Below are 17,049 nucleotides of genomic sequence, written 5' to 3' on the forward strand. Positions count from 1 at the left end.
TGGCATGCGAGAGGGATGCTTGGAAAGAGGCTTACAGGATTTGAGGCTAGATAAAATAACGTGAAGACAGGAAGAGGAAAATGTAGGTTGGATCTCAAGGGAAATTTTCTGGTAGGATGGATCTTGGTGGGAAATGTCTCCTACTGTCCCAGTGTTTCCTGAAAGAGGACAGACCCTGCAGAACCTGTGCCCTGTTGCTTACTGTAAAGCCTAAAAAGGCAGGAAGTAACACATTATCGTAGACATCTTACCTATGAAGTTATCCCCTTGGTAGTCCTAGGGGATTTTTTACCACTTTAAGAGACCTGAGGACTTATAAGTCTCTCTGGTCCTATGATAAAGATGTGCCCTTCCCAAGCTCTGTCACATCACTCCTGTCACATCTGAGTGTGGCCAGAAGGTATGTCTCAGGCTTGCTAGCCCAGCTTCAGTGCGGCAGGCTGCATCAGTAATTTGGTGTTGCAAAACATGTTTGTGCTGTGCCTAGGGCATGGCCTCTGCCTTGCCACTGTTGGGGAATGTGGAGGCACACTGGAGGGAGAAAAGCTTTCACTAAGCACTGACCAGCAATCAAAATAGAGTTGGCATAGTCTTGGGGGAACCCAGCCCATTGGTGTGTCCTTTGGGGAGCCAAAAGAGCAGAAAATATGTGGGTTTCTAAAATACATGTTTAAAATCTGCAGGCTGCCTCTTTGGTGTGTCTTGTGTTCGCTGCTCACCAGGCTGGCGCAGGATTAGCGCTTGCCCTCCTGCAGTTGGAGTAGGAGGGTCTATGGGTTTTATTTTTGTCTTCTATGAGCTGGGAGCATTGGCTGTGCATTCCTAATGAGCATTGCAAGAACCTGAGATGTGGATGACGTCTGTGGACTCTGGCTTTCTGTCTAGGGCATGCTGTGGTTGTCTCTTGGTTTCTTATAGGTGCTCCTGCATTTGGCATGGAAAACTGGAACTACGTTGTGCCCTGCAGTGAGCGGTGTTACTGGAGTGTGTGTTTCTATAGCCTCCTGGAAACTTACAGTGCATGTTGGCACTGGACTGCAGTGTAGATAGTTCTTTCAAGCCTGTTCCTGTCAGCTGGTAGACCAGCCATTTGCCCTGGAGCAGGAACAGGGCAACTGTGGCTGCGTGGCACTGTGTAGGCGCCACTCAGGGATGCTCTGTCACACAAGGAGCTGCTCTTCTGCCCTTCCCAGGACCTGTGATTGAGGGCAGAGAAGAGGATGGGCTCAGCATCAGGTTTGTGCCAGGGGCAGCATGAAAGCCTCAGTTTCCCCAGTGAGGTGTGGAGCAGAGCCCAGCCTCTGCTAGACCACGTAATTTAGCCTGCATGCCAGTGGGAGCATGAAGGCAGTGGAAGCAGATGTGGTATCCTGTCTGGTTTGTGGCTTCCTGCGGTCTCACACACCTTCTTGTTTCCCTCCCCTGAGGACGTTGGTCTTGGGGCAGGGCTTCTGTATGCTCAAGTGCCCTCCTTTTCCCTGCCTCTGAGCCTCCTGCAGAGAGGCTTCGGGAAGGTTGTGGAGCCGGTTTGGGCAGTGAGAGCCTGCCCAGCCCTGGCCTCCCTCCTCAGTGCTGGTTACTGATTACTTTGGGCAGCAGGTGGAGGAGGCCAGGGCTGGCGGCGATTGGGCCTGTGCCTCTCTGTACCCTTCCTGGCTGGTTTCAGGAAGCAGCACCTGCATTTCACTTGGGACGGGAGCGCTGGAGCAAAGCGGAGAAGCTGCGTCAGCCCGGGCCTGGCCTCGGGGAGAGGCAGCAACGGGAGTCAGCCCCTTCGCCGCACCCTGGCAGGGCTATGTGCACTTGTCCTGGGACGAAACGTGGCTTGGAGGATCCGAGGCAGGAGCAGCAACTCCTTGGCTGGGAATACGAGGACTGTTGTGCCTTAAGGAAAGAGGACGTGGCTGGAGTGTCTGCATGGCGCAGGGAGGCTCGCTGCAATGACAGACCCAGGGCAAGGAGGCAGTACCCAGGCTGCCGGGGAGCAGACAGTGGCTGGGATGGTTACAAGAGAGAGGAGGGCATTTCTATGGACCAGCGGACCACAAATGGAGACTGTGGAGGTTTTTGGAAGGAAGATATCCAGTATGCAAACTGCAGGAGAGCGGAGGGTGTTTGGGAAGGCAAAAGCCAGGATACAGAGGGTAGAAACTGTAGGCTGTATGAGACAGAGGGTGTGAAATACAGAAACTGCAGTTCTGAGATAAGAGAAGGGCAGTACAGAGAGGACAGAGTACCTGCGCAGTATATGGAGAGGGAAAAAGAGTGTGGAGAGAATAGAGGCCCTGGAAATTATAGGAGTAGGGAAAGGTGTCAGAACCACAGAGATACTAGGGACTACAGTGAGGATGAAAGGCATTATGGGGGAAAGGAAAGGTGGTATAGGCAGTGGGGAGACTCTGGAGAGTATAGGGAGGGGGAAAAGTGGTATAGAGAGGATGGAGGCTCTGGGGCATATAGAGAGAAGGAAAGGCGGTACAGAGGTGTCAGGGACCAAGTAGACCAAGAAGATACTGAGCGGCACAGGCAGACCAGAAGCCGTGTCATGGACCACAACAGTCTGGACAGAAGTTCTGAAGCTCCTGCATTTACAGTCTGGTCCTCAGGAGACAGTAGTGTAAGCCCAGGGTCAGGCACCTGCTACCCACAGTCCAAGACATGGGACATGGACTATGGCAGCTGTGGGGAGCTGGAAGGAGCAACTCCAGGTATTGGGATGCCAGCCAGGAGCAGCAGGGGAGCAGAGCGCTCGAGGGTACGCACAGGCCGGCCGGACTGGAGCCAGCTCTGGGATCAGGAGGCTGAGGAAGCAAACAGGGTGGGCTGCATGCTGCAGCGAAACAGCTTCTACAGGCGGACGGCTCCCAGCACGCTGCGGCACTCGGAGTTTGTGCAGACCAGGAAGGAGAAGCGAGGTATACGGGGAAATGCTGGGCAGTTGCCTTGGGTGTGCTTTTGCCCTGCCCTGGCACTGGGGCAGCATCGGGGCTGTGGGACAGGTGGGTGGCCAGCACACCCATGCTCTCATGGGAGACCTTGGGCTTGTTGAAATGGGCATCATCATCATTACCCCTCTGTACAGTCACGCATCTGCCCTGCGAGGGCTCTTGTCCCCATTTGGGAGAAGCCCAGGTTTGAATGAAGCACAGACAGCACAGACCCACAGGTCACTGCTGTTCTTTCAATCGCTCCTCTGTCTGTGCCCTGAGTATTTTGGATACACCTTGAAAGCTTTGGCCCCGATTTGCCTGCTTTCTCAGGGTCCTGAGGAAGCATTTCATGGGGGAAAGGGTGAGTTGCTGGGATTATTCCCACTGCCTGTTTTACCTTTGTAACCCACTGTGGGCAAATTCTGTGTGTAGGAATCTTTTCCTGACCCTCCATAGGGTGAGTATGGTGGCACAAAGGAGGAAACAGAGGAAGCTGTTGTAGCATTCAGGCGTATGCAGCAGAGGACATGTAGTTGCATAATTACACATGGGCAGGACATTGAGGTATCTCCAGCATTGCCAGCACCTCAGTACCACAGTGGTCCTTTACCTGTGCTGCACCAGTTGCATGCCCTGCGTCCTGGGTTCCTGAACTGTCCCTGGGTCTCCAGTCCCATCAGCTGGCATCCTGGAGCTGGTCCTGTATCAGAGCTGGAGGGCTCAGGCTGTCTTGGCACAGGCAAAATCATTCCATTGATGCTGTGGCTGGAACAAAGTTGGCTGCAGACAGCTTTGTGGAGCTTGGCTTGTTGCAACGATATTAGTGTGTGTTGGGGAAGGGGCAGTAAGGTGGTAGGGTCTGGGCAGAGGGACTGATGGAGCCCATTTGGTGGACTGCTGTGTCTGCTGGGCTGCCATGAGTCTGAAAACCTGTTTGCTGCAGTACCCTTTCTGCCAGCATGTCTTGTGAGCTCTTCATGGAGGGGGATTGAAACACAGAGGAAAAGAGCACTGCAGTGCAACAGCCAGAGATGGCAGAGCTGAAGGCTGTGCCTGAAATCCATCCTCTGGAGGTATTTGATTAAACAGGCTCCTCCGGCTGCATTTCTGCACTCTCAGCCACCCTGGTGGGGTGGGACTTTGCTCAGCTGTGTCCCCAGGGTGAGGGGAGAAGCTTTGCAGTGCCAGGATGTCCAAAGGGCAGTGGGAAAGTTAGGAGGAGCCAGGAGCAGAGCAGAGAGAGGAACGGCCCACAAAGCCTTAGGAGGCTGGAGCAGCGCTGCCCTGGCCAGCTTTTGCAAGAGCTGGGGGAACAGACTGTGATGCCAGGCAAGAGATTTTGCTCCTCTAATGTTAAATGAGATGCTGTATGCATCAGGGCACCAGAGTGGCTGTGGGATGTGCAGGGCAGGATGCCCTCACCATCAGGGCCCATGTTCCACAGCAGGAACGGGGGAGGAAGGCTATAGGTGATTTGGAACACTGTCTGTCCTGTGACCCATTTCTCTGGATGCAGTTTCCTGGTCTCTTTCTCCTCCTTCCTTGGGGGTCACAGTGGTTCACCAGGAAGAGTCCTCCTTGGCATATATGCTTTGCTGCTGTAGCTGTCTCAGTGTAAGACCTCACCAGTACCTGGGCAGCCTCCCCAAAAGCCCTTCCATCACACCTGGCAGCAGACATCATCCTACCTTGCTGGTAGGAAAAAGTCGGCTCTGTTTTCCCCTCTGTGTGTGCTCCAGGCACCTTTTTCTAATGCTCTCTGCTTCTCTCCCAGGTTCCTTCTCCTGTCCACAGGGTAACAGAATTTAGGACTTGAAAGCCCTGGTAGAGCTAACTTGGGGTGATTTCTGTAAGCAGGGTTATTGCACTTCTTACAGATTTCTCTGTGGTGCAGCCTGGTGACAGCTGCTTGGTTGGAGCATCTCTTCTGGGGTGAGACTCAGATGTGTCTGCCTGCCACATCAACAGAAGGAGAACCCACCTGGCATAGCTTTGCTGCTTAGTCACCATCACTTTCACAGGTTTGGATGCTAATGTGTTGCATTTCAGCTCTGCACACCAACGTTTTTCTGCTAAATTAGAGTTTTTTAGTTGATGGGTATTCTTCTCTGGCAGGTACTGTAATTAAGTAATTTTTCAGTCGTCAGTTCTTTGTAGTGAATAGAGTTTTAAAATACTCATGGTAAAGACAGGAAGACCTTCTAGTGTTTATTCTTCCTGATGCTTGCACATTTTTCCTTTAGACTCTTAAAACAGTGGACTTCAGAGCTGCATGAGGCATTCTGGGTGGGTGTCAGCACTGGCTTGCTCAGAGGGTTACTGTGTTGCTCTCCTGTGCCCTTGTCTGAGGACCCCAGTCTGCCTCTGCAGTGCTCAGGCAACTCCTGCTGAGTTTTGGCCAACCAAGCAGAAGCATTACCCCAGAATACAGTCCTGCATGTGGCTGCATTTCTTGTTCCAATTAACACATTAGTGCATTTGTCTGCATTAAACCTATTTTGTTTGAGTAATGCCATTTTATTCAGGATACCTTGGGTCACTCAGTGACTCATATGGCTCATCTCTATGTGCAATCCTGTTGAACTGATGTTCAGTTCTTTACATGATGGAAGTGATTTTCTAGTTACTTTAAAAATACTGTGTAGGTTCAAATCTAAATACAGTCCCTGTAGAACCTGATTAAGATTGCCCTCTTTTCTGGATATGCTCCACTAGCAGTGGGTTTTTGAGTTATAGTTACGGTTAGCAAGGTCTTATTTTTTGCTTTTTAGACAGAAAGAAACAGAATTATTGTATAATTCTGGCTTATTTGCCAAACTTACAAAAAATTTTACTCTCTCTGCTTACTTCTGGGATTGTATCATTGAAAGGGCTTCTATTGCCTTGGTTGGAAGTAAAGTCTGTTACAAAGTAGTATTTTATTTCCTCATTTAAAAATTAAAATTGAATTCCTAATTTTACCATCCATGGAATTTTCTTGGTATCTTTCCCTTCTCACTTTTCTGTACTTAGATTTCCTGGTGTGCCTGTTGTCTGTTACCTGATTTTCTATATTCATTCATTTACTTATATTTGCTGTGGGATGAAGTCATCTTTTGCCATGGCACCTCTCTGCCACACTCCCCACTTCCTCCTAAGGAGCACAGAGACACTGAATATATCCAGTCTGCCCTTTCAGAGCAGTGGATATATTCTGTTACAGGCATGTTACCAGTGTCCCGAGCGAGAGTTTTCACCCCGGCCAGATCCTGCTTCTGGCAGGGAGTTTAGCCTTTCGCTCAGATTAATTATTCCCCGCCCTAGTTTCATCCCCTCTCTTGTGTTAGGCAGTGGCTCCTCCCCTCCAGGCATCCACATACTTCAAATATTTGCAGCTGGTTTGTTTTGTCCTGAGTCACTGCTTGACTCTGCTGAGTTGTGATCCTGGGGCTGGGCTTGCCTCTTGGGTGGATGCAGCTCCCGTTGGACGTTCCTGCTTACAGAGCTGGTGCAAGGGGTTGTCCTCAGCACTGATGGGCTGCACATCCCTCTTCAGATGGCATTAGCAGCCTGGGCACCCTGCAAGGTTGCGCTATGGCACGGGAGATGCTGGAAGGTGAGGCCTGACGAGGAGGAGTTGGGGGACTATGCAGCTATTTGGGTGACCCCCCCCAATCTGTGCATGATGGACACATCCTGTTGGATCTGGTCTTCATGGGTCAACTTTACTTCCAGAGTGGAGCAGGGATAAAACCTATAACTGTGTGTGTGCTCCCACTAGGCGGCTGGGTAATAAGAATTAAATGTTTTTGTTAATTGGAAGAAAGTCAGTGACAGTGGCATATCTGAGATGAGCAGCATGAGCCATGCGATTGCGATAGTAAATCACAGCCTCCAAGGCAAGGGCAGCAGTGGGAGTGTGTTCCAGCTTGACACCTCACTGCCAGGGGCTGGGTTACGAGTTGGTTTTGGGTTTCCCATGTGTCAGCAGGCGAACTAGCAAAACTCAAGAGCAGGTGCTCATGGGAGGCTGTCACAGACCATTAAACCAATCCAGAGAGCCAAGGACTCCCCACCAATTCACCAAAGGGGATAGAGAAAATAATGTTAGAAGTTTTAATTCAGAGGGGCAGATTGCAGAGGTTGCACAGCCTACAAGAGAACAAAATTTGAGTCTATGAAAGTCATGATTGAGAACATTGGGTTTGGAAATGCATTTCTGAATGCCCCTTTAGCATCTGTGTCATGGGTAAACACAAATTTGTCACTGGATTGGAATTTGGTGCTTCATTAGAAATAACCAGTCGGATTCCTGCAGGCTAATGGAGACTGGTCCAGCTGTGTTGTGTGCCTTTAGAGTTGATGGGCATGATGACTCAGTTTGAAAGGTAACATTTAAATAGAAAATCAGTGAAATAAAATGTTTTTAGGAAAAATTACTAGGTGACCAAACCCCACAGCTGTGAAATGGGTGGGTTTAGTTAAATGTTTTATAACCCTCATTTAGGGAAAGCTGCTGTTAGACATACAGGAATGTGTGACAAACAGGAGAAAAATAACTTGATGGCAATCAACAGAGATGGTATGAAATACAAAAAGTGAGAGGTTTTAGAGCATCGGAAACAAATTCTAAGTATTGTACATGCTGGTCAGATAGAAGAGACAAATATTAAAAAGAAATTCTGAATTTTAATTTTGTGAATTGGAAGTGTTTAGAATGGAGCAGGACAACTTTTGAACTCATTCATTGCTGAAGAAGGATGCTGGATTAGTGATAAACAGCAAGACACTTGGCTACAGCATAGCCTTGTTTTTAAATGAATCTTGGAATATTCAGAAAGAGCAAGAAGGCCAGAAGAGAATGAATTTGTATGAGTTTTGAAGATAATGCAGATACTGATACGGTGTGAGTGGGTAGAACAGGTGGCTCGCATCATGCTAGGTCAGCAAGCTGAGCTGATGACTGCTCTGGGCTTAAAACCTTTGCAGGGACAGGTTTAATTTCCATCCCCCAGGCAATGATTTGAGACTTGCAGAGGAAGGATGTCGGGGAGCTGGCAATCTCACAAGTGTGAATCCTTGTCACAGGGCACTCTGAAAGGACCTGACCTAGATTTACTTGCTTGGGGTTTGCTTGGCAGAGCATAGGGAGCTGTTGTGTTTGCCAGCGGCGCTGGGCATCCCCAGCTTTGTTTTGGTGAGTGGGAGCCAGACACATTGTGTGGCTGCAGTTTAGCTATGGCTAAAGCTGGGAGTACAGTAGGGTTGTTTGGTGGTATAGAGACGTCCTGTATGAGCTTAAGTTGGTGGCATTTTGCCTGGGGATAAATGTAAAATCCTGTTCTTTGACCAAGGCAAATGTTATCTTTTCCATTTGTCTTCCCAAATGCTGCTGCATGGGTCATTTCTGGCTGTTGTCCTGGCTGGTCTTCATTTTCAAGATTCTTCTCAGGCCACCCCATGCAGTACCAGCTCACCCACCCACCCACCCACCTCCTCTGGGTTTCACACACTGGTTGCGTTGCAGATTAATACCTTCCAGCTCCTTTCAGGTTACCTTCCTATTGGAGCTTGCTCTCTTGCAAAACAAATGCCATTCCTTAAAAACATATATATCCTTCTTTAACTCATTTGTTGTCACTTTCTTGACTCTGAACTGCAGAGGCCTCATGACTGTATTATCTTGGTGTTTCTTTGCCCCTCCTGTGCATTATTCTGTCTCATGTCCTGTTCAGGCTCCAAGTAACGTGTCTCAGGCAGAATATCCCTGTTGGGTCTTTGTGGAGGACCATGCATAGCAGGGCCTGGTCTGATACTGATGCTTTGCAGTGGAAATGCAAACAGCAGATGTTAAACCCAGCTCCCAAGCACTCCTCATGGACTTCTGCTGCAGTTGTTGATAAAGTTTATCATTGGGGACTTACCTGGTGGGGAGCCAAGACAGCCTTTTCCCTTATGCAGGTTGGCTCTGATGGGGGTAGTTTCAAGGATGCTTGCCAGTAGGAATCAGTGAAGCCTGCTCTTTCCAGTAATTGCTTGCTAAATGTAAAATGTAATTTTGTGACACTATATCCTCCTCCATGGAGTCCTTTTGGCTCTCCGCAGGCTTGATTTCAAGGCAGGGCAGTAGAGACACCTTCTTGGAAAGACAGCTGTTTTCCCTCCCACATGGAGGGCATCTTCTGAGCAGGGTTTCAACTGCCTTTCCCACTTGCTGTGTTTAGTGGGTGGGTTTAGGTCTGATTTTGAAGTTGCTGCCTCTGCAAGGGGCACAGCAGTTAATTCTCAGCCTATGGAGCTGTGAGAATTTGCTGTTTGGTGCCGATGGTTTCTGTTTGTCACTGCGGCTCTGCAATGGGAAGGGCTGGCACAGGCTGAGTCAGTGTCTCGTCTCGGCCATGTTTCCTTTCCTTTGCTGGGTCGTTTCAGTGTGTAAAACCCCGGCAGCAAGCAGGATGCTTAGGCCACAGCAGCAATATCCCATCCTGGGCAGGGCCTGCCCAGCGCCTGGGCAGAAGCGGCTGGGAGCATGGGGATCTCTTGGGGCTGTGCACAGTGGGTGCCAGGGTACCAGGATAAGTCGCAGGCCCTGCTGGGTATCCCTGGGCGTCCCGCAGGCTGTGATGCTGTTGCTTGGGGCTGTAACTGAAGGGGACAGGGAGGTGAAGATCTCTACTTGCCAGTCCTGCAGAAATGTTTGTACAAATGTCTGCTCTGGGGCATGTCTGCAGCTCTGATAAAATCCCATCGAGGGTGAGCAGCCGGGGGATACGGGGGAGGCGCTGGAGTGGAGGAGCATTTGTCAAATCAGGCCTTCCATCAGGTACCAGCGGCAAGCTGGGGTGCTGCAAGGGGCTCCGGGACCCCATGGGCCCCAGTTCTGAAAGCAGCCATAAAACAGGGTTGATCCGAGTGTTTCTGGACCAGAGCCTGCCTCAGAGCGGTGTCCCACGGAGGTGCTGGAGGGGAGCCCTCCTGGGTTTGGGATGAAGGGACGGCCGGTTGCTGTGGTTTCGGCCAGAGGGCACATGCTTGTAAAGCAGGTAGAAAGTGGCTGGGGCCCCGGCCTCCGCAGGGGGATAAAATGTCTCAATGAAAACCGGAGAGGGCTGGGCCGGCCGGGGAGCCGCAGGTGGGACGGAAAACCAGGAGGGATCCCGGCTGCGAAAGGGACATGGAGGGTGGGAGCTGCCTGCGCGCCGCCGGTGCTCAGAGCCCAGCACCGGGCCAGGGTGGCGGGGAGGGGGCGGACGCCCGGGCACAGAGCGGGTCCCTGGGTTGGGAAGGGGCTCTGGGGTCGCCCCGCCCCGGGGCCACCCGCCGCAGCGCCCCTGGGGTGCACCCGGCACGCCGGGCCCCTAGGCCGCCAAAAGCCGTGGTCGCCCTGGCCTGCCCTGGCCTGCGCGGCGCCGTCGCGGTGGTCCAGCTCCAGGCTTTGCTGCCGGCAGCGGCACTGTGGGTGCCCGAGGCTTTTCTCGGCCATTGAGATGGAAATGTCCCGGCGCTGGAGGAGGGAGACCCTGTTCCCAGCCTGAGGGGTGGGGGCGCCGCCATTGCCTGGCTGGGAGGAGGAAGAAGCGGGGAGTGGGGCTCCTCGCCCGGTCTGCCAGCCCCGTGGAGCTTCCTGGGGCGGCAGAGTCGAGAGCGGGAGTAGCGGAGGGGTCTGGACACGGCTGGCATCAGGGCGACGGTCTGGAGCAGGTTTGTGCTGCTTGGTGCCTGCTTGCCGGCGTTACTGGTGCTGTGGGAGCAGACGAGGGCTCTCTGCTGCCCTGGCCTGGGAGTGCCAGAAATGGCCTCTGGAAAGGGCCTTGGATGGACAGTCTTGCTCTCTGTAACAGTCCTGTTTGGTACAGTTGTTTCCTGTCCCTGTATCTTTGCTGGAAGATGCTGATTTTGCTTGTCTGTCTTGCAGAGATGACCCTCCTGTCCTCCCAGACACCATCCCTGGAAACATCCTCAGCTGCCACCGAGAGCCCCGAGCAAAGGATGCTGGAGAAGAGGGCCAAGGTTATTGAGGAACTGCTCCAGACAGAGCGGGACTATATCAGAGACCTGGAGATGTGCGTGGAGAGGATCATGGTGCCCCTGCAGCAGGCACAGGTAGGAGCAGGGGAGCAACCTATGGCGCAGCACTGGTGGGAAGAGATGAGAATACTGAGTCTGCTTTGTGTTTAGAGGCAGACAAGCAGCAGCATAGGAATCCATAGAGGAAATGCAGTCATGCTGAGGGGAGCAGGATGGTTCTCACTGATCCCTGCATTCGTAGCAATAGCCCATATGTTTTGGGATCCTGCTGAGCTCTTGCTGTTGCCAAGAGTAAGAGACCTACTAGCAAGTATCACAGGTTCATTTCCCGGGCCAGGAAATGTTCCTCTTCATTTGGTTTCTAGGTTAAGTTCTTTGTCAGGAGAAGGAAAAGATGGGTTCTTGGTATGGGGACAGAGTGGGTGGAAGGACAGGGAGAATAACAGGTGAACAGGCAGTGATGAAATCAGTGGGAAAGAGGGGACACCATGATAGGACACATAAAGAATGTGAATTTCAGTGCACTGGGAGGCAAGGGGGTGAGTACAGAAGTCACTGTGATGGGAGAAGGTCACACCAAGGGGCTGCTGTGGAGCTGAGGACTGATGGGTTGCAGGAGGGTGGGGGGGGCTGCTGAGTCTGACTGGGACATATTCCCCCATCAAGGACATCTCTCTTCCCATTCCCCAGATGCAGAACATAGACTTTGAGGGTCTCTTTGGAAACATCCACATGGTAATTAGCTTCTCCAAGCAGCTGTTGTCCACCTTGGAGGCTTCAGATGCCATCGGTATGAAATCTGCCGTTAACTTTCCTCAGCAGGCTGGGATGGACTTTGGCTAGTGGCGGAGCAGAATGGTTTAAATGGCGGGAAAGGATCACTGAGGCTGGGCTTCCTCCCTGCTGGTCCTTGTCAGTCCAGCAGCAAAGCCATGGAGATCTGTGTTGCCCCATGGGTGGCTATGCTGAGAAGCACAGTGCCTGTGGCCCTCTGCGGCCCCTTGCCCTGAAGTGAGCTCCATTCCTTAACTCCTGTGCTGCATCTTTTGCCACTCAAGCCTTGGGCAGCCTGTGCCTTTGCTCTATGTGTGGCTCCAGTGACCAGTGTTCCCACTTCTTACCCCTGGGGGACCTCAATTTGCTAGTGGGTAATAAGGAGGCATCCTGGGTGCTCTAGTAGATTGTCTTCTTGAGCTGTGTGTGTGGAGGAACAGGGGCGCTGGGCTTCTCACCATGAGTCATGCCACAGTTGTTCAAGGTAGCTGGGGGCCAGGAAACACTAAAGTCCTGCTTTGCTGCTGTTTGCAGGGCCAGTGTTCCTGGCACAGCGTGCAGAGCTGGAAAGTGTCTACAGAGTGTATTGCCAGAACCACGATGAGGCCATTGCACTGCTGGAAACCTATGAGAAGGATGAGAAGATGCAGAAACTACTCCTGGACCTGCTGGATAGCCTCAGGTTGGAGCCTCTGGCTGTGGCAGCCACCAGGCCTGGGGTAGGGGGGTCAGTCTCCAGCATCCCTGCCCCTCTGCCATCAGTGCTTGAACAATTCAGGTGGTGTTTGGAGGGGGGCTGGCTGTGTCACTGCATAGTTTACCAGACTCCAGGTTCAGATGGCTCTCTGCCCCAATGCACAGATGCTGGGACACCTATAGGTCTACTTAAACTCTGAGCAGAGGCCACCAACATACAGAGAAGGTGGCATGTCCTGGATTGAGGACTTCTGTTCCTCAAGCCCTGCCCCAACATGCCTGATGAAGAAGGAGCTGCTTCGCCTGGTTCAGTGACTGCCAGGGGTCCAGCTTGTAGGGATTTATGCCCCAGGAGCTGGCAATGCTGGCAGCTGCTCTGGGGGGACACGGCTGCCCACTGCCCTGGTGGCATTATTATGGGATGGGGCGAAGGCACTGGCTGTGGGATTGCACACCTGCCGCCCCATTAACCCGTTGCTTTTCTTTGCTTTTTGGCACTCTGTGGGCCGGCAGGAGCCTGTACAGTGAGTGGTAAGTGCACTCTTCCTGTTAGTCTCTGCTTGTCTGTCTGTCTTGGCCTGGCTGCTCCCTTGTAACTAACCTCCTGCCACCAGCTGGGTGGATGTTTGGGGGGCTCTAACAGTGCTTTGTGAAGGCATGTCTGGGAGGAATGGGGTGCCTGTGGCATGTTTGCAGCAGAGGCAGTGAGTAGGCTACACAGGCAGGTGGCACAGGTGATGAGATGAGGGGAGGTATTGAGCAGGAAGCAGGTTTTGGCGTCAGCCCCAGAGAGCAGGGAAAGCCCTGCACTGACTGCAGCTCTGAGTGCATTCAGTCTGTCCTGTACAGGGAACAGATCTGGGCAGCTGGATGGTCAGATGGTCTGAAGCAAGTGATGTGCTGCTAGGTGTGAAGCTGTGCTTGTAGGGGATTTCACAGTGGCTCTGGTGATGGACTGGATCCTGGCTGGGAAGTATCATTTGCTGTAAGTGCGCTCTGAAATCCTGGGGTTGATCTTCAGAGCACCAGGAGTTCAGGAGTGCAGTGAGCTTGGATATGAGAGTGGCATGACTTAGAGAGTACAGTAGATTTAGAGGCATTGGTGTTCTGGGTCTGGCTGGCACTGGTTTGAGGGGGGAGAATTGGTGTGGCAGAGCTGGACTGTAACCTGGTATGTCTCCTTTGTCCCAACTTCCCAGGGGCTGCACAAACTACATTAACCTGGGCTCCTTCCTCATCAAGCCAGTGCAAAGGGTGATGCGGTACCCGCTGCTGCTGATGGAGCTGCTGAGTGCCACCCCTGAGGCTCACCCTGACAAGGCACCGCTGACAGCTGCTGTCCTTGCTGTCAAAGAAATCAACGTTAACATCAATGAATACAAGCGCCGGAAGGACCTGGGTGAGCAGCTGGGTAGTGCTGGGGAGAGACAGGAGCGGGTGCACTGAGATTGGCTTCTGTGAGCTCCTGAGACTTAGCTGGCAATCACAGTTGGGGTGGGAATCTGCTCCCAAGGTCTGTGCCCTCACAGAAGGGCAGTAGAAGAGCTGTATTCAAGCAATCTGAGCATGAGATATAATACTTAAAGTAAGACAGTATACATCCAACTTTAGCTGTTTGTTGTGATACAGAGATACGAAATGTATGCAGCTGCTGACTAGGTGGCTATTACATGAAAATAAAAATAATTATAAAACAAAAGAATATATATTTGAAGTTTTAAAACTCAATGTTAAACACCACAGATAGGGAATTAATCAACTAGGGTAGTCTCTGTCTTACTGAGATGTCGAGATTTAAGTTCGAAGGTATACTATAAACAAGACAGAATCACAGAGGTGCTGCTTGCAAGAGCCCTCTGGGTCTCCTGTCCAGCCTCCAGCTTGGAGAAGGATTTTCCCCAAAGTTGGCTCTGATCAGACATTGATCCAGCTGATTCTCACTGATCCCCAAGGATGGAGATTTCACAGCCTTTCTGCTGTCCTGTGCCAGGGGTGCACCACCTTCACAGTGAAGCTGCACTCCCTGATTCACCCTGAAGCTCCCAAGCTGCCATCTGTGGTTGCTGCCCTCTGTGTGTTGCCTGGCGCTACTCTTGGCCTGGGGGCACCAAAATTGGACACAGTTCCCAGGTGCAGCCCCTCTGGGACTGAATAGAGGGGGAAAATCATTCCCTTTGACCTGCCAGCCACTTTCCCTGTTTTCCTTTGGAAGCCCCTGACTCATCCAAGTCTTATACTTCACTCTTTCCACATTGCCCTACTGAAACTGAGATGATACAGGCTGCCTGTAATGATTGCTCCTATTTGCTAAAGAAGCAGTATAAATGCCTTCTGTATGTCCAGTGATTATTATACACCATCTCCTATGTCGCCATATGCTAGTGCTAGTCATAATCTTATGGAAGAGTTTGAATGGTGGGCCTACAAATTGCAGGGTGTATCTAGAACCAAGTAGGGGATTATGGGTGCACAGTGCTGAATTTCAAGATGATGTATGGCACATTATGATATATTTTACAAGGGCGTGTATTGATAGACAAGGGGTAACAACTTTAAACTGGCAGAGGATAGATACTACAAAGAAATTCTTCACTATGACGGTGGTGAGGCCCTGGAACATGTTGCCCAGAGAAGTTGTGGCTGCCCCATCCCTGGCAGTGTTCAAGGCCTGGTTGGATGGGCTTTGAGCAGTCTCATCTAGTAGAAGGTATCCCTGCCTGTGGCAGGGGGATTGGAACTAGATGAGCTTTAAGGTCATGTCCAACCCAAACCATTCTCTGATTCTATGGGAGTATTTGGGACTGCAGAGGCTTAGGTAGGGAAGGGGAAAGCCAGCAAGGCCATTGTTGGTGATGTGTTGACAAGGATTCTGATTTCTACATCAATCTCTTCAGTTCTAAAGTACCGGAAAAGCGATGAGGATAGCCTTATGGAGAAGATCTCCAAGCTCAACTTCCACTCTATTATCAAGAAATCCAACCGTGTGAGCAGCCACCTCAAGCATCTCACAGGCTTTGCGCCCCAGGTAACATGTGTCGGCTGCCAGGTGCATTTATACCCTGTAGTGCTTCTGCAGTGGCATCTGCTGTCCCCCCACGCCCCTTCCCCAGTGAGAAGCTCTGATTCAGGCCAGCAAGGCAGAATGAGCTTAGGACACCCATCTGCTGTCCAGCTTGTGGGGAAGAGGTTCCACATCTCTCACTCTGGGATGTGCCAGAGTCCTGCATTGCCTCCCTTGAGATGTTTTCTCTCACAGCTGAAGGATGAAGCCTTTGAAGAGACAGAGAAAAATTTCCGGATGCAGGAGCGACTGATCAAGTCCTTCATCCGGGACCTTTCCCTCTACCTGCAGCACGTCCGGGTGAGTCAGTCTGGGGATGATGCCTAACCTGTGGAGTTTGTAGTGCACTGCCTCTCCTGCCTGCATGGTGTGTACCTGCAGTGCCTCTGGCCAGTGCTCCTCCCCTCAGCCCTGCCAGACATGGTGGTCTCTCAGGGTCTGGGCTTCCCTGGGAGACCTCTTCTGGGTAACAAGCATGCATGTGCTGACTGTGTGTCTCTGCTGCAGGAGTCAGCTTGCATGAAGGCACTGGCAGCAGTGAGCATGTGGGACTTGTGCATGGAGAAGAGCAGTGGGGACTTGGACCAGTTTCAGAAAGTGAATCGGCTCATCAGCGACCAGCTCTTCTCCAAATTCGTGAGTGAGGCTGTGCTCTTGTGTGCTGGGGGCACCCCTCTGTGGTCCTCTCTGGGAGGCTGCAGGGAGGGTAACACAGCATGCTAGAGGTGTGAGCACTCCTGTTTGGCTCCCTTCCTGCGAGCTCTGATGCCTGTGTGTTTATGATGTGTATTGAGCATGCCTGTTAGATACACATTTTTTCAGCCCTCCCTCCAATGTTACAGATCTCTGTGTGAGTGGTTCAGATACTTCCCGTAGCGTTGCCCACAGTGGCACATTTATGTAAGATTATAGAGTAATTCCTATTGGAAGGGACCTCTGAAGCTCTGGTGGATGCCATTGGGAAGACAGATTCTACACTGTGCTGGAAAGGTTCTATGCTAGAGGATGAGCTGCTGGTGTTCACCATACAGTGAGAGAGCATCTCATCTCACATGCTGTCTGCATCTCTGCCCACCAGAAAGAGCGGACGGAGCGGCTGGTGAGCTCGCCGCTGAACCAGCTGCTGAGCATGTTTGCGGGGCCCCACAAGCTGGTGCAGAAGCGTTTTGATAAGCTCCTCGATTTCCACAACTGCACAGAGAGAGCGGAGAAGCTGAAGGACAAGCGAACTCTGGAGGAGCTGCAGTCTGCCCGTAACAACTATGAGGCCCTCAATGCCCAGCTGTTGGATGAGCTGCCCCAGTTCCTGCGCTTTGCCAAGGAGCTGTTTGCCAGCTGCGTGAGGGGCTATGCTGAGGCACACTGCGACTTTGTGCGCCTGGCCCTGGAGGAGCTCAGACCCCTCTTGTCGGTGGGTTCCTGGAGCACAGGCAGTGCTCTGGGCACAGTGCAGCACTAATCTCTGCACACGGCTTGTCCCTGAGCCTCTCTGGGACCCGTCCCATTGCAGGGGAAGCTGCTGCTGCAATGTCAGCTCTGAGTGCTTTGTAAGCTCTGACCCCCAACCCTGCTGTGGTTCCA

At 51.9% G+C, this 17,049-nt stretch overlaps 1 protein-coding gene across 11 annotated transcripts in view; it reads left to right on the plus strand.

Annotated features, from left to right (window-relative positions):
* Positions 1-17,049, plus strand: part of DNMBP (dynamin binding protein) — a 34,589-nt gene that overhangs the window by 14,980 nt on the left and 2,560 nt on the right. For 6 of the 11 annotated variants that reach the window (XM_065671997.1, XM_065672000.1, XM_065672004.1 and 3 more), the window contains 9 exons: positions 10,825-11,012; positions 11,628-11,727; positions 12,246-12,393; positions 12,921-12,938; positions 13,607-13,806; positions 15,302-15,432; positions 15,664-15,768; positions 15,976-16,104; positions 16,547-16,879. In XM_065671997.1, the coding sequence (XP_065528069.1) occupies positions 10,825-11,012; positions 11,628-11,727; positions 12,246-12,393; positions 12,921-12,938; positions 13,607-13,806; positions 15,302-15,432; positions 15,664-15,768; positions 15,976-16,104; positions 16,547-16,879 (1,352 nt within the window). Of the gene's footprint in view, positions 1-1,693; positions 2,916-6,463; positions 6,526-10,074; positions 10,091-10,459; positions 10,611-10,824; positions 11,013-11,627; positions 11,728-12,245; positions 12,394-12,920; positions 12,939-13,606; positions 13,807-15,301; positions 15,433-15,663; positions 15,769-15,975; positions 16,105-16,546; positions 16,880-17,049 lie in introns of those variants that run through there. The other 5 variants (XM_065672003.1, XM_065672005.1, XM_065672006.1 and 2 more) reach the window with 5 other exon arrangements.

This window comes from Lathamus discolor, chromosome 3 (genome assembly GCF_037157495.1).
Source record: "Lathamus discolor isolate bLatDis1 chromosome 3, bLatDis1.hap1, whole genome shotgun sequence".
NCBI lineage: Eukaryota > Metazoa > Chordata > Aves > Psittaciformes > Psittacidae > Lathamus > Lathamus discolor.